The sequence below is a fragment of the Penicillium waksmanii genome, assembly GCF_028829765.1.
Source record: "Penicillium waksmanii strain IBT 27052 chromosome Unknown utg000004l:1.0-5674109.0:1.0-5678898.0, whole genome shotgun sequence".
NCBI lineage: Eukaryota > Fungi > Ascomycota > Eurotiomycetes > Eurotiales > Aspergillaceae > Penicillium > Penicillium waksmanii.
Window position 1 is genome coordinate 1,850,516 of NW_026643251.1, and position 27,027 is coordinate 1,877,542.

Below are 27,027 nucleotides of genomic sequence, written 5' to 3' on the forward strand. Positions count from 1 at the left end.
AATTGATGTTAGAACCAGAATCAGAATCAGGCACTCGAACCAGGAAAAGGAAAAACTTGACAGCTGGGGGAGGCGGGGCAGGTAGTAATTATTGATGGATCGATGGATCCTCGGTTGCATTGCTGCGGGGCCTCCCAATAGAACTGCCGGCGATAAGCGGTCTGAGCTTGAGCTTGCATTGGCAATTGGCATTGGAATTGTATGAATCATAACACATCAAAATTCAACTATTAACATGGGATATCATTGCAACACAAAACGCCCCCAGCAGAAAACTTATGCCTCTCCTTTCCTTTAAATCTCCGAACCGGACACATCCTCAAACTCCATTTCCCATTGATCGATCTCTGCAAATTTCAACGTTGCGGCGCGCAACTCGGCACTTGTAAAGCGACGAGGTGTTCTGTTTCCTGCTCCCGTATTAGACTCGGCATCCGAGTCAGGTACAGAAGACAAGGGGGACCCTGATCGCGATAGTTGAAATTCATTCTCCTTATCAACTCCCCCTTCTCCCCTTGAGCGCGAGTAAGTCGTCGTCGCGGGTTCTTCTTCTGGCGCCGCTGCTGCCGCCTTTTTGCCTCTAGGCTTTCTCTGCTTCGGATTGTTGAGCTTGGACTTATCATGGGAATTCCGTAGAGGCCTAGGCTTAGCTGGAGCCGAAGCTCCTCGCGATTGAGACCGAGACCTCCTTGAGGAAGTGGGACGACTGAGCTCGTCGTCGTCACCCGATGCGGCATCGTGCGTACTACCGTCGTCGCTATCGTCACTAGACCCGTCATGTTGTTCTCCAGCATCTCGCTGTCTCAGACGACGTAACCTTCGCCGTGGAAGTAGTTTGTTTTGTAGCGCGGCTGTGGACATATGCGCGGAATCCTTGGGTCGTCGTTTACCCGAGACCTGAGGAACGACCAATGGTGAACGCGGGGCCGTAGCAGCAGTGCTTGCAGGACTACTGGCAGGCGGTAGGAAAGTTTGACTTAATATATCAGAGAACCGTGGAGGTTGGGGTGTTTCTCCTTCTCGCTGGGACTCTTCTGGGTAGGTATTGCGTGGGATTGGCGTAGCACTCGGTGTATCGTCGATTTGATTGATCTCTTCGTCCTCGATCTGGCTTGCTTTTGGAGCCGATGACCGTGGCACTTGTATTTGTACTTCAATTTTCGCGAAGCGTTTACGCTTGCGCGAGCCGGCGGAGTCGGAGGACGGGAGAGATTGAGACGGTGAAGGTGAAGGCGACTGCGAACCCGATGGTGATTCCTCTTGCTCATCTGGTTTCACCAGTAATGATTTACCACGAGGGCGATTCAAAGGCGTCGATTCATCCTGTGGACTCAATCCACCCAGAAAATCATCATCGTCCAATTCCGAAGACCCATCCTCCGCCTGCACCATCTGCAAAATACTCTGTTGGCGCGGTCGTCGTCGAAAATTGCTCAGCATTGACGTGTCGAAGCTAGGTGTACCGGGGATTCTGGAATTCGCATTCGCATTCGTCTCCCCTTTGCGCCCAGCCACGGACATGGTCGAGGAGTAACCGCGCGATCTGGTGGGAGGTCGACTCGCTGTTCCCGGTCGACTGCCTGTTCCTGGCCGGTCGCCGGTGGGAGATGACTCGATCGCGTGGTCATGATTCTTTGCTAGAGGTGTTTGTCGCGGGTCGACTGAAGGCGCGCGCCGCTCGGCGGGGGGTGATTTTGCGGTTGTTTCATTTTGGTCGGGCTTGGGCGCATTTGCCTTGGTGGCTTTGGGTTTGGTTAAGCGATTTCGTTTGGGAGCTGGGCGTGGCATGATGATATGTTTTGCAGTAGGGGAGGTCTTGGGATGGAAACCCGTTGGTTTATCAAAAATGTCAAGTCGCGTCGGTCTTTTGGTTTGGTTTGTTTGGGACGCGTCCCACGTGTGATAAGGTAAGCTTTTTGCTTATCGTGTTGATGCCTTGTTCTCTGTGTAAAACATGGAAGCCCAATTTCGAATCTTGCTGTATAAAAATAATTCAAACTTCGAGTTTATTATTAAATAAGCTTAGAAAAAGTTATGACTTCAATTTTAAAGTAAAACACTACGTTGTGGTTGAATCATCATAGAATAAAATGGTTGTATTTACTATGTGTTTTGGAGTGATCGGGTCCACCACCCGGGGTGATCGGGTCGGCCGGGAATTACGTTAGTAACTAACTGTCAGCGCATGGAGTGGTAACTTACCACTAGGACCCTTCGGGATAGGCATTCATCATTCACCCGATTCCCTTTTTTGCATCTATTCGTACGAGATCGAAAGTATGCTGTCATAACACGCCATAGCTCGATTATAAAAACCCCATGAGATCGCTTAACCGACCGGGCAATCAATCAATCTTGTTATTCTAAATTGGTTCCGCTTGATCTCATTCGCCTCGAATGCATACTAGTCCGTACACTATTAGCCTGTTTTGATACTGACTTATAGTCTGTCCTAAATAGGTAAGATGTGGTATATGCTAGACCGTAAGGTCAAGTAGGCATAGGTTCTACTTGTGAGATATTACCTCTCCGTCAAACAATAGTTGGACAAAAATGGGGGCTCGAATACTTGCCCATCATTCGCCACACTAATATGTTCACCCACACATCGATCCCTTTGCGGCAGTTTTTTTCGACGTAGCACTGACATCGCTGATGAACCCCGAGTTTGACCAGGCGACGGGACTCCGTTCCCAAGCGTGGATGGAGAGTGAAGGGGAAAAAAGTCTCTTCGTTAACATGGCTGTGCGCTCTGTTTTTTTTTTTAAAAAAAAGAAAAAATTCCTTGGTTCGAATATTCATATGGAGCGTGTTAGGAAAGGATGATGAATATTCGATATTGAAGTACAAACGCTCTAGAGAAATTTCCATACGCATCCCGAGGTCGCAGTAAGACCGCGTAGTAAATATAGACATGATAAAAGTGGGATATTATGGACAATTTTCCCGGAACCATGTCGGAGACATGGCCTTGGTATGATTAATTTCGCCAGAAGCCCGGTTGCATCGTCTTGTCATAGAAATATTCAATCATCTGAGGAGGCCGGAGATATTCATCATGCCATAAAGCCTCGTGAGTCCACGCAAACCGGTCATACGTTTCAACGTAGTCCGCGACAGACATGTACATCCAGCCAACATGCTCCTGCTCCTCATCCGTTGTCCCATCATGCCACTCGGGATCAATTTCGTAGTTTCTCTCCTCGGGGCTCAAATCCCCCCCATTGCTTATACATAATCTTCACAACAGGATCGTCCATATGGTCCAAAGACTCCAAGCAGATATCATCAACAAAGAGAGCCAAGTTGAAGCGTGCTCCAAACCCATATTCAGGCCCAGGAAGCTCTCTTTTATTCTCTGAATGCGATTCAAGAATCCGCTGTAGTGTTTCAGGCGTGTCAACCACTTTTGGTAGTTGTTCTGCCACCCAGCCATGGAAACGATCGCGCACCTCATGTGAAGTCGCGCCGTTGAACTTCGGCTCGTCATGGATGAAGAGATCGTGGGCCTCTAGGAGCTCGGTTCTTTCCTCCCCAGGTGGCATGCAACATTCGATGGATTTTTGCACGCTTTGCTGAATGAGCTGGAGCATTCTGTGCCACGCAGCATTGTCCTTGAATGAACATCGATAAATGCAAAAGCCCCATGGAAGATTTGGTTTTCTCTGAAAATCCGATCGTGTCATTTTGATCCCCTCGAATGGGATCTCACCCCCTGATATTGGGCCTGTAGTTGACATTTTGCAGATGATTTGATGAAAAGGCTGGCGGAACGAACGAATAACTCGCGGTCTGAAGAGCAGCATTGCAATGCCAATGGGGAGTCATGCCAGGAATACTATCTCGCTAACTAGAAGACTTGGACAAATCTGATATTTTTGGCAGACAAGTGAATGAGGCGGGCAGTAGAAAAGAGGAAGAGGAAGAGGAAGAGAAGTATAGGCCACATCACATGACTAGAAATTCCCCCCCTTAAAAAGCCCTGGAGCCCTTGACCTTGTTATTTATTTTTTCTAGAAATTTCCAAATATAAAAGAATCTAGTAGAATTAACAAATCAAGTTCATTTTGAGCTCTCATTGGGTTAGTTATCTCATTTTAAGAATTCAGGTAATGTGAGCTGCAATGGCATTGCCTCGGGCGGTGGACGAGGACAGCAAGTGAGAAAAGCGTATGCGACGCATGATCGTAAGGACTACTCCGTACTCGTATCAGTCTTGTCAGGTATTTTACATTTCCATTCTGACGCGCACGGTTGATCTATGGCCTAGCTGAACGGGCCTAATTCGTTTCACAATCGTCTTGGCAGTGGGGCTAGAGATATTTTCTGTGTAAAACATGGAAGCCAATTTCGAATATTGCTGTATACTACCTGGTATACCACCCTACAGAAAGGTATACTCCAGTACACAGTGGACTCTAAAGTATTTACTTACTACACTTCCTACATCTTCTCCTTGAGACAATATTGAAAGATTCGCAAGTACCAGGCGACAGCTAAATGACTCACATTATGGTTAGGCTGTCGCATAGGTACATATGGTTGCCTGAAACCTAGAATGAGGCGGGTTCCAAAAGCAGTGTCCGTTCATCTTTATTTGCTACCTTAACGCTGAAGTAGGAAAACACGATGCAATGCATTATGTCTTGGAAATAAGTCTCTGCAAAGGGGGATGCTTTTAAATAACTCCCTGTCGCACAAAAAGCTCTACTTCAATAATCCATTCATCACTCGCCAAACACTCTCCCATCACCATGGCTTCCAATGGAACAAGCTCAATAGCGGATGCCTTATCGCCAGATACTGCACTGCTGGAGGCCCTCGTACCAGGCTATCGAATCATTTCCCACTTCTTCATGTCATACCTCAAAATCGACACCAACGGCTATCTCCAAATTTTGATTGGTTTCGCCCTACTCGTAGGGTGCATACAATATCTGCATCCCACTATCTTGGAAAATATCGGTGATCTCATCATCTCAACGGCAGAAATTCGCATGGAGGACGAGGTGTTTAACTACATGATGTACTGGATCTCCCGTCAATCGCATATGAAGCGTACGAGTCGATTTCTTGCTAGCCTCAAGTTCAAACACGACCCCTGGGCCGATTCAGACGACAGTGATATTGAAGACAGCGACGATGAATCTTGGGACGAGTCAAAAAGCAGCAACACCTCCACCACTACGTTCGACGATTACTGGGCGAAAATGATGAATCGAGACAAGTACAAGTCCATCAATTTCACACCATCCGAAGGCTCTCACTATTTCCGCTATAGGGGCCGTCTCATAAAGCTACGCCGTACACAAGAAGAGAACAGGCCTCACAACTTTGGCAGAAATGAGCGACTGTGGCTATCATGTTTAGGAAAGAATCCGGAAATACTCAGGCAGCTGTTGCTAGAAGCTCAAAAGGCCTATATCGAGCGCGATGGAAACCGCACTTTGATCTACCGCGCAAAACGGGACTATGATCGGAGTTTTACCTGGATTAGGTGTATGTCGCGATCACCGCGTCCTATGTCCTCTGTCATCCTCAATCAGGCACAGAAGCAAGAATTTGTTGATGATATGCGAGAATATCTTCACCCGAAAACTCGCCGTTGGTATTTTGATCGTGGAATTCCGTACCGTCGCGGGTACCTGCTTCATGGCCCTCCTGGAACGGGGAAGACGAGTCTATGTTTCGCGGCGGCGGGATTGTTGGGGTTGAAGCTGTACTTGCTGAATCTGAAAACGAATGGGTTGGATGAAGAGTCTATGTCTTCGCTATTTGCGAGCTTGCCCCGGCGTTGCATTGTGTTGCTGGAGGACATTGACACTGCGGGAATTACTAAAACTCGGGGGAAAACTGTTATCCCTGGGGACGGGGGTGGCCCTGTAATTCCTGCTGCTGAGGATGACCTTGACGAGTCTTCAAAAGATAGCATCACCTTGTCTGGACTGCTGAATGTGATTGATGGCGTGGCTGCTAGTGAAGGTCGGATTCTCGTCATGACGACCAATCATCCCGACAAACTAGATCCAGCTCTTCTTCGTCCAGGTCGCGTGGACATGTCCATCAGCTTCGGGTACATGTCAGAGGATGATATTAAGGAGCTCTTTGCATCGATGTACAGGTTTATCGGAAGTGATCGTCCATACGCACCAAATGACCCACGGCAAGCCAATGGACCGGTCAAGGGGGAGGTAGAAAACGATGAAGATACCACAAGAGAACAGGAAAAGCGAGATGCTTCACTCGATGCTCGGATTTCTAATCTCTGTGTCTCATTTGCTCAGGCTATACCAACCGGCGAGATTACTGCTGCGGAAATCCAAGGCTACCTGCTAAACCACAAGGATAACCCCGAAGCCGCCGTTGCAGGGGCGGCGAAGTGGGTCGAGGAGATGCGGAAGAACAGGGAAACTTGAAATTCAAATCATAGCAAATATCATAAATACAATTACAGCGAGAATGTATTCACATTGAGAGGGAAAGGAAGTATGTGTAGAGTACTGCTTAAAATTTCCTTTTACACTGGAATTATGAATTCAATAGTCTTACTAGTAACATAATTCTGAACTTAAATACAGTACATCCCTCCACTCTTCGATTGTTTCTTGAAAATAACGCAAAAGTCCACTAGACTATATTAAGAATAGCTAAAAGGCCCGGAATAGTGACGTTCCTGTATCTTCACATATACAATAAGTTGCCATAATTTATTATATGAACCACGTCTAACTAGTTTCTCTTACCTACGAGATCCATGGTTACAGCCGCTTGTGTAATTTATGGGTAGCTACTAAATCGACAGGTACTCCTTGACACTGTATTCTAATCCTGGGCATCAGCTGGAACAATGGTCTTCAAATTGTTTGTTTATGCTTTCTAGCGGAAGGATTCAGGTCATTTTGATTCCTTGCATTTCTTTTGGGTGCTTGGATACGAGTATTCTGAGAAAGCGGGAGTGCAATAATGTCTGAGTGCCAGCCGAATCTGTGAGTGTAATTTCACAGAGGAGCATCTTGTCAGGCTTTAGGAACTGAATTGCGCTCCGGTTATTAGGTCAGATGATGGCATTCCTATCAGCAAATCCCACCAAAATTACTACATGATCATCTATCCAAAAACAAAAAAGTATATTATATTGTCCTCAAGGCTGTGTAATTTTTATACTACAACAAAGACGAAAATAGAAGACTGTGATCTACTGTCTACATAGGAGAATTTCTCCTAGCTTGACCAACTACTAAAATCAAGAGGCAGAAAGATACCGCTTAGAAGACACACCGAGAAGGAGAAAAGTGCATTCTTGGTTAATACTAATACCGTGGGTTCATATCATCCTACAAATCCTCACAGCCTTCTTTTCTGACCTGAAACTTAGAACTCCAATTTCTGTTCGGCGTCATCTAAGCTCGACAGCCACGAAACACGGTGCTTTACAAATAATTCCTGCTCAGGTGTCGACTCTTCAAGGCCATCTAGGTTATCCAGTGTTCCCGCAAGAATAATGATACTCTCAGGGAAAGACTCGTGCGTTTTGTAGATAGTGCATCCGCATTCACCACAGAAAGTGATTTCGAGTTTCATGCCACTCTCATGGATTTGTGAGTACCGCTTAGCAGAACCAGCAATAACATGGACCTTATTCTCTGGATAGAGTAAATTGACTGAGTTAGTTCCGCCACTGATTTTGCGGCATGATAGGCAGAAGCAAGTGGCCTGTAATATAACTATATTAGTGTGAACGCTGTGACTAGGAGTGCTAGCTCTTCTTGCCTTGACTAGAGGGTCCCCCTCATACTCATATCTGAGATGGTGACATAGACAAGATCCTGTGGGCATTTTGCGTATTTGCTTGTGAATAGGGAAAGCTTCGTAGGGTTAGGTGTATTTCACTTGAGATATGTGAGTAGTTTGAATTAAAAAGCATTAAATACACCGAGAAAGTTGGGGATCGCTTATTATAACTATCTTTCCGCTCCCCGCAATTTTATTGTGGTGAAGCAGAAGTGAATTTATTCATGATGTCATTAGCAATTACAATAGCGAATACGCTTCCTTGCGATTTTCTCTTCCCGCCCGCTAATATGCCATTTACTTTCTTAGCATATACTCATTCGTTGAATTATCTAGATCTTTCTGGTAGCGAGAAGTTCTTGATGTCACCTCCAATATTCACTGGTCGCTAATAATGACAATCCAGCCAAAGTCGTCTATTGTAGTTTAAAAGCAGTACGATACGTTCTAGGTCTATAATCATAGGTTTTTTAGTAGTGGTCAAGTCCTCCAGTATGCTCATTTTGACAGTTTCCTTTGATCAGCATAGGTGATGCTAGATTTCGTTGTCTAGACATGGAGCTTGTCCTACAGGAACACCGCCATCTCATCAAAATACAAGTCGGGCTTTTTGTGGAGACGATCGCAAGGGCTTCTAGTATGACTGGTGTGATATTTCATGGCCGCCTACCTTTTTTGAGCAGAGCCTTGACACTAATAGTACCAAACTTGAACAACTGTATGTTTAAGGAGATCCTTAGGATAGTATACTTGCTACAGCTGCCAGTGGCAGCCTCCACCATCTATGATGCGGATAATCCCCCACCGATTACCATGTCATGAATAAGCTCATGCTCCAAAGTGGCTAGGCTGGGCGTCATCCTTGGTTGACCTCGATGATCTTCGAACCAAAAACAATAATCCTCAAGGCGGGGCATAAAGATGTCAAGCGTATTAATGATACAGGTAATATACGACAAGCCACTATTTTGATTACTACTTGAATGATGCGAAACAAACCCACTGACCTGGTACTCCGGAAAAACTGGTTGGACAAACAATCGAAGAGTATAGGTGGTGGCAGCAGTTGCGAGACATACTGTATAGCCATCAATTAAAGAGCCAATCTAATCTATGGCTATTTGATGGTTACATAGAAGTGTCCACAATGTAAGACTTACACGCGCATGAGTGGCCTGATCCCTTGTAGAATATTGGCTGGTTGCCCAACCAGCCACGGGTAGATTCTCCGTGTGCTCTTTGCGCTCAGGCGTCAAGAATCCCGCACTAATCCTGCTTGGGATAGCCACCGTTGGATCCAACCGACAGGAACCACTTGCTCATGCATATAATAGTTATCTCGTGCCTGTCGCCCCGCTGCTTTCCCCAGTTTATGCGGCTGTATAGCTTTTTGTTCGATCTCAAAGGATTCTGTGTCGCCAATGTGCTAGTCCTATTCATGAACTCGGCGATGGCATGAATAATCAACAGCGGACTATCTGTTGGAGCTAGACCGACTTTTTATCGCAGTACCACCTAATATCTCGCTCGGTTCGGTTCGGCCTCCACGGGTACATTCAATTCCTTGAACATCATGTCACCACCACCCCCAGAAGGGGAGAATTATGATCATATCATCACAGGGAGTGAAGTCGGCTACATATCTTCACAGAAAAAGCGCTCTAATTCAGATGCGACGGAATACCCTAGAAGGAGGGCAACTATTGCTGTAGGCACCCATGCGCTCTCTCTCCGTGTATACAGTCTCGAATTCGATCAGCTAAACTACACAGTGCCAAATATGTCGACTGCGCAAAACAAGATGCAACGGAGCTCGGCCAAAATGCCAACTCTGCTCAGACCTCGACGCTGAATGCGTCTATCGTGAACCAGGCATCAAACTCGACGCAGGAGACAAATTAATACTCGACCATTTAGCCAGAATAGAAGGCCTCCTTCATTCAAGCCTAGTGGGCCACCAAGGCCAACGATCTATTCGATTAGCCTTATCTTCAACCTCCCCAGCAACAAGCAATGACACCAATCTCGCCAACGAAGACCCAATGATGCCCAAAATACCTAATAATAAAATTTCAGCAGCAGGACTCGGCTCCTGGGCCAATCCGCCCCAAAATATCAGCATTTCCACAATGCCAAAGGTACACACCACGCCGGCCCTACATCTTCTACAATGGCCACTTATCCGAGACTTAGTCTCGCGACCCTACGATCCGCAAAATCTCCTCCAACTCGAAATGGCCCGGGAACCGCTCCGAATGACGCCGAGTCCTACCCCTACTGGGGCTCTTGATTTAGCAAATGCACCGGCTTACGTACGAGCCTTCTTCAGCCACGCAAATATCTGGTACGCATGCGTGAATCCATACACCTGGCCCCGATACTACCGAACCGCGCTCGCAAAGGGGTTCCAAGACGGACCTGTGAGTTGTCTGGTACTCCTAGTTTTGGCTTTGGGGGCAGCGAGTCGAAATGGGAGCATTGCTTTTATACCGAAAGATACGCAAGCGCCTGGACTTGCGTATTTTGCTGCGGCGTGGAATCTCTTGCCATCCATTATGATGCGGAATTCCGCCATTGCGACTCAGTGCATGGTTCTTGCTTCGGCGTATCTGTTCTATCTGGTGCGTCCGTTGGAGGCTTGGACATTGTTGTCGAACGTAAGCATGAAATTGCAGTTACTGTTTGGAAACCCGAGTCGTGTTCCAGCGCAATGGAAAGAGCTTAGTGTGCGCGTTTATTGGAATGCTTTGCTTTACGAGAGTGATCTTTTAGCGGAGCTAGATCTCCCACATTCTGGAATTGTTCATTTTGAAGAAATTGTGGATCTACCTGGAGGATTTGAGGAAGAAGAAGACGATGATGACGAAGAAGATTATGATGATAACGGGGAACTAATTCATGGCGGCGACACCGGAGAAGAGGACCATCACCACATTGCTGAAATACTACCAAACGGACAAGCACAACAAGCAGGAAGAGATGAGCTCTGGTACTTTTTATCAGAGATCGCCTTACGAAGACTACTGAACCGAGTCAGCCATCTCATATACCAAAAGGACAGTACCCACACCCTCTCATCATTAGGACCAATAGTCTCAGAACTGGATTTCCAACTATCACAATGGTACGAGAGTTTACCTCAACCAGTCCAATTCCCTCTCGGTCAACTACCATCCAATAACCCGGTGCAAACGGTCCTTCGACATCGATACAACGCATGTCGCACAATCATATACCGCCCATACATACTAGCAGTCTTCGAAAACGAATCCGTCGGCGCAGACAACGAGGCTCTAGAATGCTGTCGAAGATGTCTAGATTCTACCCTGCGCCAACTAGAACATATCACCAGTCACCGCGAAGGACACCTCCCTTATCTGTGGCAAGGAGCGCTGTCGATGGTATCACAGGCACTCCTAATTATGGGCGCTACAATGTCACCGACTCTTTCGACCTTGCTTCCGCCTCCGTTGAGAGTTGATGCGATTATCTCGGGTGTGGTGGTTGAGGTGGAGAGGTATTCACACTTGGCGCCGAGCTTGAAATTATCGGCTGAGATTATTCGGGATGCTGAGCGTCGACGACAGATTTGGTTGAGGTCGGCGGGGCAGAGATTGTTTGAAGGCTGAGTAGGTTAGCTTAATTTCTCGGCAAAGTCTACGAGTTTGACTCTACAAAGAGCCATACTGTGGACGAGTTCTAAATTTCGACAACTGTTGATGATGTGTATTCCCTCTGAAAGCTAGCCAAGTACCAACAATTAGGCAATCTCTTATCGCATGCAACAAGCTTTTCGTGATATCAGCGTTATGGTTCTGCTGAAAAGGCCGATTTAAAACTCCACGAGCTATCAGCTTACGAAGAATTTAAACACTGCTTGCTGGAATGTCGCAAGCATAACTACATAATACTCGCGCAACTAACCTTTATCGTGGGTGATCTCTTGCCCTCGCCCTGCTGTATGAATGATATTTGACACCACTACTGCCACACCATTCGAGTGGGTAATCAAGGAGAAGTCGGAAACTGGGGTTTCTATCTGGGCCTTCTAGGGTCTGCCGGAATCTTGTATAGCTACATCTGCTTTCTGCCCAAGCAGTAGCTTCACCACTGCGTCGTGTCCATTTTCAGCCGCGAATGAGAGTGGAATTTTGCCAAAAATATCTCGGGAATCGGAATCTGCTTTCTGCTCAAGCAGTAGCTTCACCACTGCGCCATGTCCATTTTCAGCCGCTAATAAGAGTGGATTTTGGCCAAGTATATCTCGGGAATCGGCGTCTGCTTTCTGCTCAAGCAGTAGCTTCACCACTGCGTCATGTCCATTTTTGGCCGCGAATGAGAGTGGAGTTTGGCCAAATCTTTCTTTCATATTGATATTGGCTTTCTGCTCAAGCAGTAGCTTCACCACTGCGTCATGTCCATTTTCAGCCGCTAATAAGAGTGGATTTTGGCCAAATCTTCCGTTCATATTGATATTGGCTTTCTGCTCAAGCAGTAGCTTCACCACTGCGTCATATCCATTTTCGGCCGCGAATGAGAGTGGAGACTGGCCATGTATATTTTGGAGGTTGACATCTGCTTTCTCAAGCAGTAGCTTCACCACTTTATCATGCCCATTTTCGGCCGCGTGTGAGAGTGGAGTTTGGCCAAAGTTGTCTTGAAAATTGATATCGACTTTCAGTGCAAGAATCCTTGATGTCAACTCCACAAGCCCAAGCCTCGCTAAGAGGTGCAAGCCTGTTATCCTCTTTTCAAGATCCCAGAAATACGGCATTTTGATATATTCCTCCGCTTGGCCGCAGGCAGATACTTTAGACGTGTTCATGAGAAAGTCAATTATCGATCGGTTGTCAATCGGGAGATATCCGACATGGCATCCCCAATTTTCAGCAGCATAGCCATATAGAGCGGTAGTTTGAAATCTCGCACGCCACTCGTCATGCGTTAGGCAGTTTCCGGCTTCAAAAATGTCAAATGATAAGCAGGTGATGCAAGCTCTGGCAATTTCGGCGTGGGCATTGAAAACCCAGTCCTTCTGGGTCTGGACGAAGTACTCCTGTGTGGTATAGTGCACCAAACGTATGATGCTACTTTGATCATCGATAGTGACCAATCCCAAGCAGACTGATACTATATCATCGATATGAGGCAAGTCTCCTTCGTCAAGATGAAGCTTCCCTTCTTTTATTGCCAAGGCAAACTGAAGTTCTGCTATACTGAGCGGCCGCTTCGCACAGGTTAACCAAAACAAAACCTTCACTGCCAATTGTTTCAAACCTGGCCGCTGTTGATGAATTCTCTCCATCACCTGATCGTAGGCATTGCTCAATATCTCAGTCTTCTCATTTTCACTCGATCCTTGATTTTGCCTCTGAAAGCTTTTCAATGACTCCCGGATATCATTCGTGGTCAGTTTGTCGTTGAGAAAACCGATATAGAGTTGTGCCAACAGAAACATCCCGTCAACTGCATGTAAGATTGAAGTTCTAATCTCCTCTTGCAGTTGGCGATTCTCCCGAACAATAGGCCGTAGGTTTCCCATATGTTTTTCCAGGTACATGCCCACATCTTCATCAGTGGCACGGATCTCTAACGATAATGCGTCTTGAAATTGATCCATAATGTTTGATATAAATCGCGATGTCGCAAAGATATTCACGCTCTGCTGCGTCTGAAGGTTGAAGACCTCCGAAAGGAAATGCTCCCGCTCAGATGCCTGGCATTCGTCAAGTGCATCAACAATGATAAAGACTTTTGAAAAAGTCGCTACTATTCCGAGGAGAACTTTCGAAGCTTTCTCGGTTGACGGTCGTGTTCTTCTGGCTTCGTGGTATTCGTAGAGCTCTTTGACGCTATCTGGGAAAGGCTGGCATTGTGCAGCTAACTGTTTCAGTAAGCTTGCCAGCAAATCTTTGCCATTCTGACTGTCCTGTCGCTTGAAATTACAGTACACATAAGCGATGCCAATTGTTGGGTCTGCTTGAAACTCCTGGTCGAGATGGTCGATCACAATCGAGCTGATGATGGTTTTGCCAGCTCCAGGCATTCCGGGACAAAACATTGTCTGGTTCTTCGTCGCCTTCCATGTCTGAAACTGTATCGACTCTAGAAGCCACTGGCCAGTTCCTCGTTGTCTTCTTCCCAAAAAATCGCTTTGTTCAGGGCCATAGTTAATTGGCGTAATCCAGTTGAGTATCTTAAGCTCTTTCTTTTGTTCCAAATGACCTTTTATCCTTTTAACATTTTCCCCGGACTGGGATACAACGTCGAAAACTAAATTCATATCAGAATCGATATTATTAGAAGACTATCAAAACTCGGTAAAGAATAGTAATTTTGACTAACCCTGCCCAAGTATTTCTTTCACTGGCCGCTCTCCCTCAACATCAGTTGGTTGCAAGAATGCCAAAAATTCCTTGGCAAATGCTGCTGCAACAGCCGCCGCATATTCCTGCCAATCTTTGTTTTTGTGTGAGTCCGCATAGTCACAGATTCCTCGGATGACGATGCACGGGAAGTTGTTCATCAGTCCCGCCGCCTCCATTTCAATACAAAGAAGATGACCACCAAGATCTTTGTTGAGTTTGGTTCGGAGAGTAGCGTCCTTGACAACCTGGTTTCCTGATGCAATCAGGCCAAAGTGAACAGACATGTCTCTCGGCCTTCTCTTCACAACCTTTGTTTTATCGCAAAGTCGGCAGCTCTCTTCCTCTTCCTCCTCATCAATATCGTCAACGTCGGACGTATCATCGAGATCCTTCAAGACATGCTTCCTTGAATGTTCATAATCTGCTTTGAATAACATATCCTGTAAATCCGAAGGCAAGTACTTTGACACAAGTCTTGGCCACTTCTCCCTCAACTCCTCCAAGTACTCCGGTATCTTAGAGCCAACTAAATCATGCTCCGTCTCCAAAGCTGTCAGGGCCGTGAGTAAAGACGTAGGCGGATTATTCAGTGACCCAGTCCGTTCAAAGCTTCCACCTTCTTTCGCCTTGCCAAAATCCCATTGTACCACGCCAGGAAACTGGCCCACGGGTGTGCTAACGACCACATCGCCAAGTCTGACCTTGGGTGGAACACCGCCGCCAATACCCACCATCAAGCCAAATTTGATAGATGGAAAAGTCGAGATCATCCAGGTAGCAACACTCGCCGCCGAATTATTGCCAATTTGGCCTTTGGGCAAGCAGGCTATGACGACGTTGTGGCTTCCAACAGATCCAAGGGTGTAAGTATTGGGATCATTCTGCGGTTTTGGGAGCCCGGCGTGTCTTCGATCCAGCATGGCTGTTGCCGCGGTCTGCTCCTTTGGCAAAGCACAAACCCATCCCACAGTATATTCATTGTGAGTCTTAGGCTCAGTGTCCATTTGCGCAGTCATGGCAAGGGGTCTGGGCTAGGCTTTGAGCTACCTGAACTCAACATCGATATGAATCAGCCGGAGTCGGTTTCGCTCGATGAGAGTTCTCTAGTTTGATCCAAAGTAAAGAACAGGACTCATGGGGACGATAAAGCCTGTTGCGCATATGAAAAATATTAACACCAAGCAAGAAGAAGGAAAAGTTTTCCCTCAAATGTCACTTTCATCTCCGGGTTATGAGCTGAGTGTATTCAGCCTCAAGGAGCCTTGCCACGTCAGACCTGCATGCGGGGCTCAGAATTCACACGCCGTGATCTGCAACTCCCATCACGGGACACTTGGGGGCGCTTAACTGATACCTGACCGACCAGAGGTAGCAGTAGTGAGATCTACCGACATCAAACGCATATTCACAGTCAAAAAAATAAAATCTGATGCTATTTACACTAACTATCAACACAATCGGTGCGGTTATGAACAAAGAGACCCCCACGCTCTTTGACCGCTTGTTCCGCTTCGATTTATGTCTCGCATTGCTGCATGAGATGTGGTGGCGGTGATGCACCATACTTCTTTCAAAGTGGTATAGAATATAGGAGCACTGCTATCACATAGATATCAGATTGTGGGCCCAGATCCGGGGTGAACTCATGCATGAAACAAATCATATTGTCCATGTCACGCCTCTATTTACCGGTATGCGAAAACAGCACCTGTGAACACAACCTCTCGATCCAGGCTCATGCGCCTGTAGCTTCCTCTAATATCAGGGACATCAACGACCTCAAAAATAAAGGCACACACTACTATACGATATACAGAGAGGAAGGTAAGGAATTCAAAGTGGAAATGAATAAATACAATCCCATTTCATGGCAATTATGTTCTTTCTTCAAGTCATATCTTAACGGCGAATCATGGTATCTTAAAAGACATGGCGGGTGTGAAGGTGAAGGTGAAGGGTGAAGGGGTGAATATGGACGTGAAAAGAATATCGGCAGTGCAAATCAAAAAAGAGTCCTTACTCGGCAGTTATGGCGAGATTGGTGGTGGTGGTGGTGGGTGGTAAATGGGGGAGAGTGTGGGGGATGTTTGCGTGAAATGCCTCAAATAATTGGCTAAATCAGCACCCACTCACTACCACGCTTGATGAATTTATCAAGCATAAGTCCCACATCAGCCAAGGCAAAGCGACAGATGTAGAAGCCGAAGAATTCGGCTGCGTGTCTTGTGCTGAGTTCCAGGCCAACGTGTGTTGGGGAGGAGTGCTTGAGTCCGGGATCTTCTACTTGTTGAGCGATTTGATCTGTGGTGGTTGAGTCAGTCAGAAAACGATAATTTAAAAGAAAAAGGTTGAGAAACTCTTCAACATACCTATAACTTGAGCAGCATCAAACAGACGCGCCAAAGCACTCATATATTGAGAATTTGGCCCTGAAAATTCAAGTTGACTCGTATTGCGCTTCACATACGATGACGGAGCCGACGTCATGGGCAGGGAGCTGAGATTGAAGCTATCTTTGGCACTATCCCTCCCGCTAGGCGGGGTAGGCGTAGTGGCACCAGCACTAATACCGGAGGTCTTTGCTCGAAGACGTTTCCAGGTGGGTAGGTAGGATTTGTTTGAGGTGCCGGATGTTCTGGAGGGCGCAGGATCGTGGTGTGCGGGATCCTCGGGTGCTGCATTCGGACGAACGATTGGAATTGCTGTGTGGACGCCGACTTCGTTGCCTAGCTTTTTGGAAAGAACACCTTGAACTTGGTCGAGAACACCCTCTAGAGCTTGCATCTCTTCCAACACTGCGTCTGCGTCGTAGGTATCGACCTGGGCAAGTTTGAGTAGTGCTGCTGTCAGGAGGTCACAGTTGGCAACTTTGTCTTCCAAAGCCTTGAGCTTTACGTTCTTGACGCGCCAGACGTCCCGAGGGATGAAAAGCTTTGCGGAAAGGTAGCCGCCATGGGGATGGGCGATTGTCTGGTATAGACACCTCATGAGCCAGAATGGGCGGGAAAGGAAGGATTCAGGGCATGGCTCGAGCTGTTGTGGCGCATTGGCTATCATTGTGTTCGGACAGCCCAGACTGGTAGGTGAGTGGATGTCATAGTCGAAAAGGTTCAATCCGCCGGTAGGCAATCCATTCTGAGTGAAGAATGTAGCAGTTGGTGTGGGTAGAACTGGCATGGTGCTGGGCATGGGAGCTTTCTGAGAATCCAAGGATGGGAAAGAACCGCTCCACGGGGTGGTAGGGGATCCTGGTGCTGTCTCGGGGTTGGGAACAGACACGTTACGCGTTCGGAACGCCTTGTTTTCGGATCCTATCTTGTGCAGCCCGTCTGGAGCAGAGGGTATTTTTCCAATAGTTCGAGGTAAAGGAGGAAGATGCTCGTCGTCTTCCTGAGTGCGTGTTTTGGCGAGGTGGATTTGTTCCGCAATAGAGCCAACGGATGGGTTGCGTTTACCAGGACGTAAGCTGGATCGCGATGCGGTTCGAGAGTGTTCTGGTGTCGGTTCGTCCTTGGGAAGAGGTGGAGGTGGCCGACTCGCCGAGGGTGTTGTTGATAAAGGATCCAAAGCAGAAGTGTCAGAATCCGCACGAGTGCGATTCGTCTCGATCTTTAACTCTGTGGGTGCCTGTTTGGAGAGTCTTCGCGCGCGCACTCCTGGAATTGGAGGCGGGCCCATAGTTGGTGGAGGAGGAGGGTTGGTCAATGAGGCTCGGTGTGGTGGGAGACCTGGGAAATCCGACGAGACTGGAATTGGGGGCAACGCAGCGGTTGGTGGAGAGGAAGGCAAGTTGCTACGCGGTCCTCCCGGTCCATCCAGAGGCAGAATGTCTTCGTCTTCGGTAAGAGTGGAAAGTGTTGCGCCGGTGCCTGTGATGTTTGAACCAGCCGAACTTTCCCAAGTTCTGCCTGACATATTGCTAGAGTCGGATTCTCGAGGCAATGCGGACTTGGATTGAATGCCAAATTCAAAATCGTCCATTACATAGCCCTTGGTCATTTCTTCGAGAAGGCGTTCTTCTTCCTCTGCCTCCTCGTCCAAGTAACCAGAATGACGATCCATGGGTTGCTCGTCGAACAAATTTTGTTCCTGAGCTCGGCGCATTTCACGACCACGGTTCATCGCAACCTCCGCCTCAAGCTCAGCCTCTCGAACTCGCTGTTTTGCCAGTTCGATATTCCGGCGAGCGTTGGCCACAATATCGTCGCTTTCCTCGTCCTTGTATTCGATCACAGGCTCTAACCCATCATCATATGCGGCTTCGACTGCTGCATCGAGAGCCGCGTCAAACTCGGCCTCGGTATCGGTGCTAAGACGACGGCTTGTACGTCGACGCAAGTATACCGATGATGCTTTCGAGTTCGCAGACGACGGAGATGATGCTCCCGATTCATCGATTGTGTCCAACCACGAGGAAGGTTCATTCGTTCCTTGCGCAGCCGTATCCAAGTATTGACCATTGAAAGATGTGTTTCCGACGCTGGATGGAGTCGATCTGCCAGATTGGCCGGTAAGTCGTAAAGATTGACGACGGGGTGGAATGGCCTCCGCTGGTAAGGATTTCATCTCATCCATGGCCGCTTGAAGAGAAAGGCTGGAATTCGTAGAGTTATGTTGACTGTTGGGGTTCGATTCGTCATGCGCCGAGGCATGAAGTAGTTCTCCGTATGACTCCTGGCTGAGAGGGCGCTCTGGAAGAGCTTTGCCGGCGCTATTGGGAAGGGGGAAGTCCATGCGTTCGAGTTCCGTAATTCTGATCATATAAGTATCGCGCTGTGCTTGGTTAGTCTTTCTGTCCATCTGTAGTTTCCTGGTAAACCCTCAGACTCACGATTTCCTGTAGCTTGAGTTTCTCTTCATCGCCTCCATTACTCCGCATCATCACTAGCTGCAGTAACTGGCAGGCATCCGTGTATGCTTCCATGGCACCTTCGAAATTGGCCGCGTTGTCGAGAAGTACAGCCGTATTCGCCTTTTGAAGAGCTTTTGAGAGCATGGCTTTTTGAGTTTGGCCATGTTGACGATTCTCCGCCTCGGCGTCGGCATCGGCATCGCCTTCTCCATCTGCCGAAGTGGCGCCTTCGCTTGTGCGCGCGGGATTGGAAGGCGCAGAGCCCGAGTCTCGAGTATCGTTGGGTGGAGAGCTTTGGAAGATGTTACTTGAAGCCGTGAAAGATAGATCCAGGTGGGGATTGTTTGGGCCTGGCGCAAACATGTCGGACGCCCTGAATTCAGGGAGACTTAATTCTGGAAGCTCCCCGAGCCCGGCTCCTCCGTGTGGACTATGGCCGGAGATTGACATTTTCGAGCTGCCTCGACGGTGGCTGGTCGTGTATTCAGATGGACTCTTGCTTGAGGTTGTGGATTGTGACCATCGGTTTAAACTTCCCAGGCCCTCTTTGATTGGACTGGCGCTGCTGAGTCCAACCGGGGAGACCTCCGGGACATTATTCTCCGTCACCATCCCAAGTCCTGTCGGGGTCACAGCCCTAGATGTCTTTATCATGCGAGTTCGGGAGCCTGGCCGGGATGACCGAGAAGCGGGCCGATTAGGGGGCGGTGCCGACGGGGGTTCTGAGAGGGGCCCGGGAGGACGTCGGTGGAAGGCTCTGGGATCATCGTCCACGGCCGAGCGGTGGAGCATATTTTCGAGGACGATAGCGGTATAGAATTAGGTATTAAAGATGGGTTAGACGTAGAGACCAGGCATGGAGGAGTGGAGGATCGGCGAGCAGGATTTATAGAGGGTGTATTGTAAGCGGCGCTACTCGCGCAAGACCGGGCGAGAAATTAGAACTGTATAGGAAGATGCGGGTTGAGCGGCGTCAATCATTCTTCATTCGGAAGATGACTGGATATAATGAGGGCGGAGGATTTCGTGGGATCGATCGAGGCCGTCTTAACGTTTCACTTCATATAGAACGGGGAATTCCGAAGATCTATCGCGAGGCAATCGCGGACTGCAGAAGCATAAGTTCCAAACGTTCGCACACAATTGATCTATTTGTTTCTGCCAATCAAGTTAGGGTCAGCATTTGAGCGCATATCCAGACTGAGAAGGACCACCTACCGGGAGATCGGATCAGAGTATGCCAATCAACAATAGGAAAACAGCGAATGTGGTCGCAATTGTGCGAAGGAGTTCAGGGGCCGCGGTCCCGCGCTTGGGTCAGGGGTGGTCCGTGGCAGGGCGGTGGGCGAATGAGATACAAAGAAATGCGGGGGTTTGTTGGTGGTGGGAGAGGGGGATTTAAGAATAAATCAAGGAATAATCGGGATAATCATTGAATGTATAGAGAAAAGATCAACTTGGAAGGGAGAAGAGATTGATTATCTTCTGGGCTGGACTGGACTGGGGGGGGGGGCAAAGCAGAAAAGGGACAGGGAAAAAGGGGGGTGACGGGGACGGGTGTTTGTCCCTAGCGCATCGAGTGTATACATCGCAAACCAGGGAGAGAGATGTGTGTTAATGTGATCAAGAGCTACGAATGGTTTTTCTTTCTTTTCTTTCTTTCTTTGTCTTTGAATGCTGCTATTTCCCAATACAATACATGTTGATAAGGGCTGTAGTATGACAGGTGTATCATAATTTCCCTCTTCTCTCTCTCATAAGTACTAGTATTATATCAGAATGATCTCTTAAAATGATATAATAATATAATATGTCATGTATCACTGGTAGAACCTTGGGAGGTTATCAATCTCTGAATCAGGCATGACGGAGTCTTGAAATTCGATTCCTCCAAAAGTCTAATCAGACTGTTAATCATCTGCAAGTCTTGGATTTAACCGGATTGGACTGTCACTGTGACTGATCGCAAATTGCAACGCAGCACGCTTAGTGCCGGCAACTCCGAAGGGGAAAAAAAAAAAAAACTACACCAACACCGCGACTCCACAGATCCATGGAAGCACCCAGATGAATCCAAGCTTCTTTTTCCCCGCGCGTATCTTTTCCTTCTTGTCATTCTCCACTCCTACAGCTGTCCCTGTTCGTCCTCAACAATTATTCCGCAGGATGGCGACGACAGTCACTAACCCGCGTGATCCGAACACGCTAAGCAACTACAACAACTGGCGCTCTGCCCATATCACCGCCAACTTCGAGATCCTGTTCGATCAGAAGAAGCTCGTCGGAAATGTCGTGCATAAGTTTCGCTCCACTACCGAGGCCCAATCCAAGGAGATCATCCTAGACACGAGCCATCTCGACATCGGTGAGGTCAAGGTGGATGGCCAAGCTTCCAAGTGGGAGCTGCTGGCCCCGCTGGAACCTTTTGGTACCCCGCTCAAGATCAGCCTCGAGAAGGGTGTGCAGCTGAATGAAACCATTGAGGTGGATGTACGTTCTCCTGCTCGTGAGGGCATCCCTTGAGAGAGAGAGACAGGGGGTGTCGTATCATATCGTATGAGCATCAAACTAATGTCGCCCTCCGGTAGATTGCCGTCAAGACCACTGACAAGTGCACTGCCCTTCAATGGTTGACTCCCGCTCAAACCTCTAACAAGAAGCACCCATATATGTGTAGGTCACTAATCCAATCATTTGGCTCGAATCCCGTCATAACGTGTGTAATCAGTCTCGCAATGCCAGGCCATCCATGCCCGCTCCATCTTCCCCTGCCAGGATACACCCGACGTCAAGAGCACCATTGACTTTAACATCACCTCGCCCTTGCCAGTCAAGACTAGCGGATTACTGATCAAGGAATCACACCCGACGACTGAGTCTGGAAGTCAGCTCTACCGATTTAACCAGTCGGTCCCGATTCCAAGCTATCTCTTTGCCATTGCAAGCGGGTATGATGATCTTCCTTGAGATATCGACTCAAAAGATATGCCACTAACCTCTATCCTAGAGATGTAGCGGAAGCTTCGATTGGTCCCCGCAGTGTCGTGGCTACGAGCCCGGACAAGCTTGAGGAGTGCAAGTGGGAGCTCGAAGCTGACACGGAGACTTTCATCAACACCATTGAGGTATGTGTGCTGAACGATGTTCTCACAATTTCAAGGTCTCGTCTCAATCTCATATCTAACGAGTTTGCAGAAAATTGTCTACCCCTACGCCTGGGGCCAGTACAACGTTTTGATTCTCCCGCCCAGCTTCCCCTACGGTGGAATGGAGAACCCGATTTTCACCTTTGCAACTCCCAGCATTATCTCTAAGGTTTGTCCCACAGAAGGATCCCTTTCTGACTGACTACTCCTTCTCCTCCTCCTCAGAAGCTAATTCACGGAACAGGACCGTGAAAACGTCGATGTCATCGCGCACGAGCTCGCTCACAGCTGGAGTGGTAACCTGGTGACAAACTGTTCCTGGGAGCATTTCTGGCTGAATGAGGGCTGGACTGTGTATCTTGAGAGACGGGTATGTAATAATTGTGACAATACCCATCTGCCTTCCCCTGCTAACCTAGCCGTGTACTAGATTCTGGCCGCTATGTACGTACGCCTAAAATGTCAACTGACTGGGCTTAATAAACCAAAACTAACCTTTACAGTCACGGCGAGGCATACCGCCACTTCTCGTCCATTATCGGCTGGAAGGCCCTCACCGACTCCGTGGACCACTTTGGCCACGACCACGAGTTCACCAAATTGATCACCGACCTGAAGGGCAAGGATCCCGATGACGCTTTCTCCAGCGTTCCCTACGAGAAAGGCTTCAACTTCCTTTTCCACCTGGAGAACCTTGTTGGAAAGTCCAAGTTTGACAAATTTATTCCTCACGTAGGTCTACGCACATTCTATCATTAGCATTGGTTACTTAATGCTAACTTTCGCAGTACTTCACCGTCTTCAAGTGCAAATCCCTCGACTCATACGAGTTCAAAGCAACAATCCTCGACTTCTTCAGCTCCGACCCCGAGGCCTCTAAGCTTCTGAACGAACTAGACTGGGACAAATGGTTCTATGCTCCCGGCCTACCCCCAAAGCCAGACTTCGACACCTCACTCGTCGACGTCGTCTACGATCTCGCCAACAAATGGCAGACTCTGTCCGGAGCCGAGTCCTCTTTCAAGCCCGCGGCAAGCGACCTGGATGGTCTTACCGCTAACCAGATCCTGGTATTCCTCGAGCAAATTCTGCGCTGGGAGCAGCCGCTGCGTCCTGAGCTTTCCAAGCTCATGGGTGACGTCTATGGACTGTCTAAGAGTGAGAATATCGAGGTTGCGAACCTTTACTTCCAGGTCGGTATGAAGGCTGGTGATCAGAGTGTTATTGAGCCTACTGCGGAACTTTTGGGCCGTATTGGTAGAATGAAGTTTGTGCGACCTTTGTAAGTTGAAACCCCTTGGATGTTCAAGTTTCACGCACATCCGAGTCCCATTTGTCTCTTGAAAGAAACGCGAGAAAATTACTAACAAATATTGTCAGGTTCCGCAATCTCCAGAAAGCTAATCGTGCTGTGGCGTTGGAGACCTTTGATAAGTATAAGGATTTCTATCACCCCATCTGCCGGGCTATGGTTGAGAAGGACCTCTTTGGCAAAAAGGAGAATTAGATCTAGAATCAATACACAGCTCAAATGCCAAGAGTCGAACAGAGAAGACATAAACTTGAATGTACCCTAGTAGTTCGTAGATATGGCACCAGTAAATGCAAAATATACAATAGACAGAGTTGCGTTGAAATAGATTACTGTACATGATTAAGCTCGTGAAGAACGGGCCTGCAAACAAGATCCCCCGTACACATAATAGAACAATGAGGAAGAGAAAATAAGAATCCACGGGGCGGCATGTCTTCAGCTCAACCCGGCCCAGCGCAATCCAACACCCCATTCATTCAGTTACTCGCCTCGGCCATCTTCTTATCAATAGGATTATACCCAAAGATTGCAGATTCCGCGCCACCGCCCTGAGACAGCGCAAAAGCCATATCGGCCTCATCCATCTTCGAGAGTTCAAAAAGAACACGACGCATATAAGCCACAACCCAGGCAACCTTAGTCCAATCAAGCTCCTGACCATCAGGGCCCGTGGCACTAGCCTTCCACAAATTCCTCCAGACAGCAGCGCCCAGCACCGCGTCACCCTTAATCAGACCCTCGTCGTAGGCGGCGATGATTCCACGCCATTGAATGAAGAGATCCTTCAAGTACTTGTTGCGGATACCCCGGCTTCCGAGGTCGTGCAAGACATCCATGCGGTGCTCGGCGTTGTGGGAGAAATGGTCGATCAAGTGTCGGGAATAAGTCTGGACGCTGTCGCGGTAGGGGAGGGCGCGTAGTCGGACGGTTAAGAGATACATGTGGAGGAAGGTGATTTGGGACCAGGTTGAGAATGTTGGTGCGAGGCCCAGTTCTGTAGACATGGAGTTAGTATCAGTTCACTTTCGCATTTCCAATCCAATCCAATCCAGATCCAAGCTGAGATGCGCCATCCGGTATAGGCGGGCGGAGGGGAGGAGGGGAGAGGGGGATAGTTTACGAACCTTTATACCACCAGCTCTCACTAACACCAAGGTGTTCACCAGACTCAGTAAGCGGAACCTCAACACCCTTCTGCGACGCTTGCGGAACAGTATAATCTCCCTGCTTCGAACAAGCCTCGAAGATCTTCTGGGTCATGCCGTACGCCACATAAGTCTCGGCCGCAGCTCCAGGCGAAGCAGCACTTCTAGCCAGTCGCGAAACAGCGGAACCTTGGGAGTATGATCGGGATGGAAGAATCAGGGTATTAGGGGACGTGGAAGAGGTCTTGGAGCTGACATTGGCACTGGATGCTGGCCATGATGTTGTCGAGGAGATTGTTGCCCGTTGGCTGAATGGCCGCTGTGCAGGGGATTAGCATTGGGGCTTGTGAGTAACGAAGTGAGGTCAGCGTGATATCATACCTGAAGGCCTTTAATATGGAACCCGCGGATCTCCCGCGCGCATAACGTTGTCAATCTTGAAGTCGGCATTTTGCGATGGCGTTGGTTATTGTATCGTTGCGATTGGCGATCTTTTTTTGGGATGTAGGTTGTTTACACTGTTTGTCTCTCAGCTCTGTGCGAAGGCGGTGGGCGATGGTTGATAAGTTATCAGTTGCAGTAAAAGCGTACCTGAAGACTCTAGAGTATCTTACAAAGAAGCAAAAGAAAAAGAAATGAAGAGGGCAAAAAATTCACGAGAGAAAAGATAGTCCGAGACCAGGAATTGACTGGAGCTTCATTGTAGTTTTCAGAGAGGCCCTGAGAAATTATTATACATGCACATGGTCCAGTAGAAGGGCAGGGCGGGCAATCTACAGATCAGTGTGAGTTGACTAAGGCCTGAGGCCTCCGAGGCCTCAGTCACATACACAGGATAATGTCTGGCCTTGGTGTTCCTTTTGAATATACTTAATTTACGACATGGTCCAGAGTCCAGAAAACAATAGAGCTCTTCGTTTCAAAACAGCATCAGCAGGCCCAGCCATCGCCCCCACGCATGTAATATTCGATATCTTCTTTAGGATCCCGAGTATTCTCGTCCAGACACTGTCCATCCATGAAATTAAATATCAGTTGAGCTGCGTAGTCAGCGCTCTCACGAATCCGGAAAGGAAGAATCTCTCCCTTCTGATTCACAGCCAAGAACAAAACCCAACCCTCTTCACACGCTTTCCGATCAGCGACAACGACCATGATACATTGCAGCATATCTGGCTCAGGTATTCGTTTATACAGCTCTTCAGGCCAATCGCGCTTCGAAAGACCGTCCAACGTATCGGGTTTGCGCATTAAAGCTGTGATCATATATGACGGCACAGACCATGGCGTGCCGCAGGCGACTCCATCGATAAAATCAGGATTTGTATCCCCTTCAGAGATAGTGATACTGCCATGTCCAAATTCATCTTCGTTCTCGAAGAAACTATCTTCATCTAGACATGCGTTGATATCATTGTCATCAACAATTGAGCGTAGACGGTTGTATCCGGCATTGGCAACACTCTGGCTGCTTGGATCATTCTTCTGCCTGAACCACGTTCGAATCCAGAGTATCGGTTTGTGGTTCTGCTTCCTCAACCTTGACTTGGTGGCCAACCTGGTCCATATTCTCGAATACACTTCGTTGTAGTTCGCCGGCGCTTACTAAAATTACTGTCTTGCTGCGAAGATTGTTATTGTCCCTTAGCCGATGATGTGCCTCTGTATTGCGGGCCTCTTGCTGCATTTTAGATCGATATGGCGTAAATTGATGCGATGTCACCATTTCTGCGGCTGATCAGTCGCCACGGTGGTGTATTGTTGTAACGCCTATACTCATTGTGCTATTTTTCTCGCTTTCATTGAATGTCTCTGAAAAGTTGGTGATCGCATACAGAGAATTTGAGTACTGTGACAAACTACCGGTGATATCTCCATTCTAACCTTCTCCTTAGGCCAGGAAAGACTGCACAAGGTAGTTATAGCTGAATTGGACCATAAGTCCCCAAATTTGGGAGCTAACAGGGTCAGGATTACTACCTTGTGCAATTTTTCTGGGCTAAGTAGAAGGTCAGGATGTCGATATCACTGGTAGCTTGTCACAGTACTCAAATGCGCTGTATGTGGCCGTCACAAATTTGATAGATCCTCTTCGGACTCTATCCCTATCTCTGAGATGTCCCGCTCAAAGACTCCTAGAATCTGGCAGTGGCACACGGTGTATACCTAGGTATAAAAAAAACAGCCAGCCACTATGAAAAAAGTCGCTTCACGAGGAGTAGCATTTAACGTAGAGGAAGGAGGAGAAGAAGAAGCCGAAGGACACTGGCAAAAGATCGCAACGAAATAGTACCCACATGGCTTCGACGTCTAGGTGCTAAGGCGCTGGCAACCTTGGATTCCTGAACGACATGTAATACGTTACAGTATATACTCACTTGGACAGTGATATATGTAGAATCTATCTCCT

General features: G+C 47.9%; 10 protein-coding genes across 10 annotated transcripts; 3 read left to right on the forward strand and 7 right to left on the reverse strand.

The window, feature by feature from the left end:
• Positions 1-294: 294 nt before the first annotated feature.
• On the reverse strand, positions 295-1,788 carry N7481_003509 (uncharacterized protein; the record flags this gene model as incomplete). The annotated part of the gene is made up of 1 exon (XM_057262728.1): positions 295-1,788. The coding sequence occupies one exon, from the start codon at positions 1,786-1,788 to the stop codon at positions 295-297; it is 1,494 nt and encodes a 497-aa protein (XP_057124389.1).
• Positions 1,789-3,182: 1,394 nt separating this feature from the next.
• Positions 3,183-3,593, reverse strand: N7481_003510 (uncharacterized protein; the record flags this gene model as incomplete). The annotated part of the gene is made up of 1 exon (XM_057262729.1): positions 3,183-3,593. The coding sequence occupies one exon, from the start codon at positions 3,591-3,593 to the stop codon at positions 3,183-3,185; it is 411 nt and encodes a 136-aa protein (XP_057124390.1).
• A 1,161-nt stretch (positions 3,594-4,754) lies between these two features.
• Positions 4,755-6,416, forward strand: N7481_003511 (BCS1 and AAA domain-containing protein; the record flags this gene model as incomplete). Its single annotated transcript, XM_057262730.1, has 1 exon — positions 4,755-6,416. One exon carries the CDS (start codon positions 4,755-4,757, stop codon positions 6,414-6,416), a length of 1,662 nt encoding a protein of 553 aa, XP_057124391.1.
• Positions 6,417-7,371: 955 nt separating this feature from the next.
• N7481_003512 (uncharacterized protein) lies at positions 7,372-7,799 on the reverse strand (the record flags this gene model as incomplete). Its single annotated transcript, XM_057262731.1, has 2 exons — positions 7,372-7,643; positions 7,796-7,799. The coding sequence occupies 2 exons, from the start codon at positions 7,797-7,799 to the stop codon at positions 7,372-7,374; spliced, it is 276 nt and encodes a 91-aa protein (XP_057124392.1).
• Positions 7,800-9,364: 1,565 nt separating this feature from the next.
• On the forward strand, positions 9,365-11,420 carry N7481_003513 (Zn(II)2Cys6 transcription factor; the record flags this gene model as incomplete). Its single annotated transcript, XM_057262732.1, has 2 exons — positions 9,365-9,499; positions 9,564-11,420. The coding sequence occupies 2 exons, from the start codon at positions 9,365-9,367 to the stop codon at positions 11,418-11,420; spliced, it is 1,992 nt and encodes a 663-aa protein (XP_057124393.1).
• Positions 11,421-11,839: 419 nt separating this feature from the next.
• Positions 11,840-15,163, reverse strand: N7481_003514 (uncharacterized protein; the record flags this gene model as incomplete). Its single annotated transcript, XM_057262733.1, has 2 exons — positions 11,840-14,064; positions 14,137-15,163. The coding sequence occupies 2 exons, from the start codon at positions 15,161-15,163 to the stop codon at positions 11,840-11,842; spliced, it is 3,252 nt and encodes a 1,083-aa protein (XP_057124394.1).
• Positions 15,164-16,272: 1,109 nt separating this feature from the next.
• On the reverse strand, positions 16,273-19,803 carry N7481_003515 (uncharacterized protein; the record flags this gene model as incomplete). The annotated part of the gene is made up of 3 exons (XM_057262734.1): positions 16,273-16,460; positions 16,529-18,932; positions 18,991-19,803. The coding sequence occupies 3 exons, from the start codon at positions 19,801-19,803 to the stop codon at positions 16,273-16,275; spliced, it is 3,405 nt and encodes a 1,134-aa protein (XP_057124395.1).
• Positions 19,804-21,177: 1,374 nt separating this feature from the next.
• N7481_003516 (bifunctional aminopeptidase/epoxide hydrolase) lies at positions 21,178-23,664 on the forward strand (the record flags this gene model as incomplete). The annotated part of the gene is made up of 10 exons (XM_057262735.1): positions 21,178-21,501; positions 21,600-21,684; positions 21,740-21,959; positions 22,019-22,136; positions 22,207-22,326; positions 22,402-22,527; positions 22,588-22,601; positions 22,661-22,889; positions 22,946-23,439; positions 23,538-23,664. The coding sequence occupies 10 exons, from the start codon at positions 21,178-21,180 to the stop codon at positions 23,662-23,664; spliced, it is 1,857 nt and encodes a 618-aa protein (XP_057124396.1).
• A 284-nt stretch (positions 23,665-23,948) lies between these two features.
• N7481_003517 (uncharacterized protein) lies at positions 23,949-25,067 on the reverse strand (the record flags this gene model as incomplete). The annotated part of the gene is made up of 3 exons (XM_057262736.1): positions 23,949-24,466; positions 24,597-24,936; positions 24,999-25,067. The coding sequence occupies 3 exons, from the start codon at positions 25,065-25,067 to the stop codon at positions 23,949-23,951; spliced, it is 927 nt and encodes a 308-aa protein (XP_057124397.1).
• A 480-nt stretch (positions 25,068-25,547) lies between these two features.
• N7481_003518 (uncharacterized protein) lies at positions 25,548-26,184 on the reverse strand (the record flags this gene model as incomplete). Its single annotated transcript, XM_057262737.1, has 2 exons — positions 25,548-26,102; positions 26,176-26,184. 2 exons carry the CDS (start codon positions 26,182-26,184, stop codon positions 25,548-25,550), a joined length of 564 nt encoding a protein of 187 aa, XP_057124398.1.
• Between the last annotated feature and the right edge of the window lie 843 nt (positions 26,185-27,027).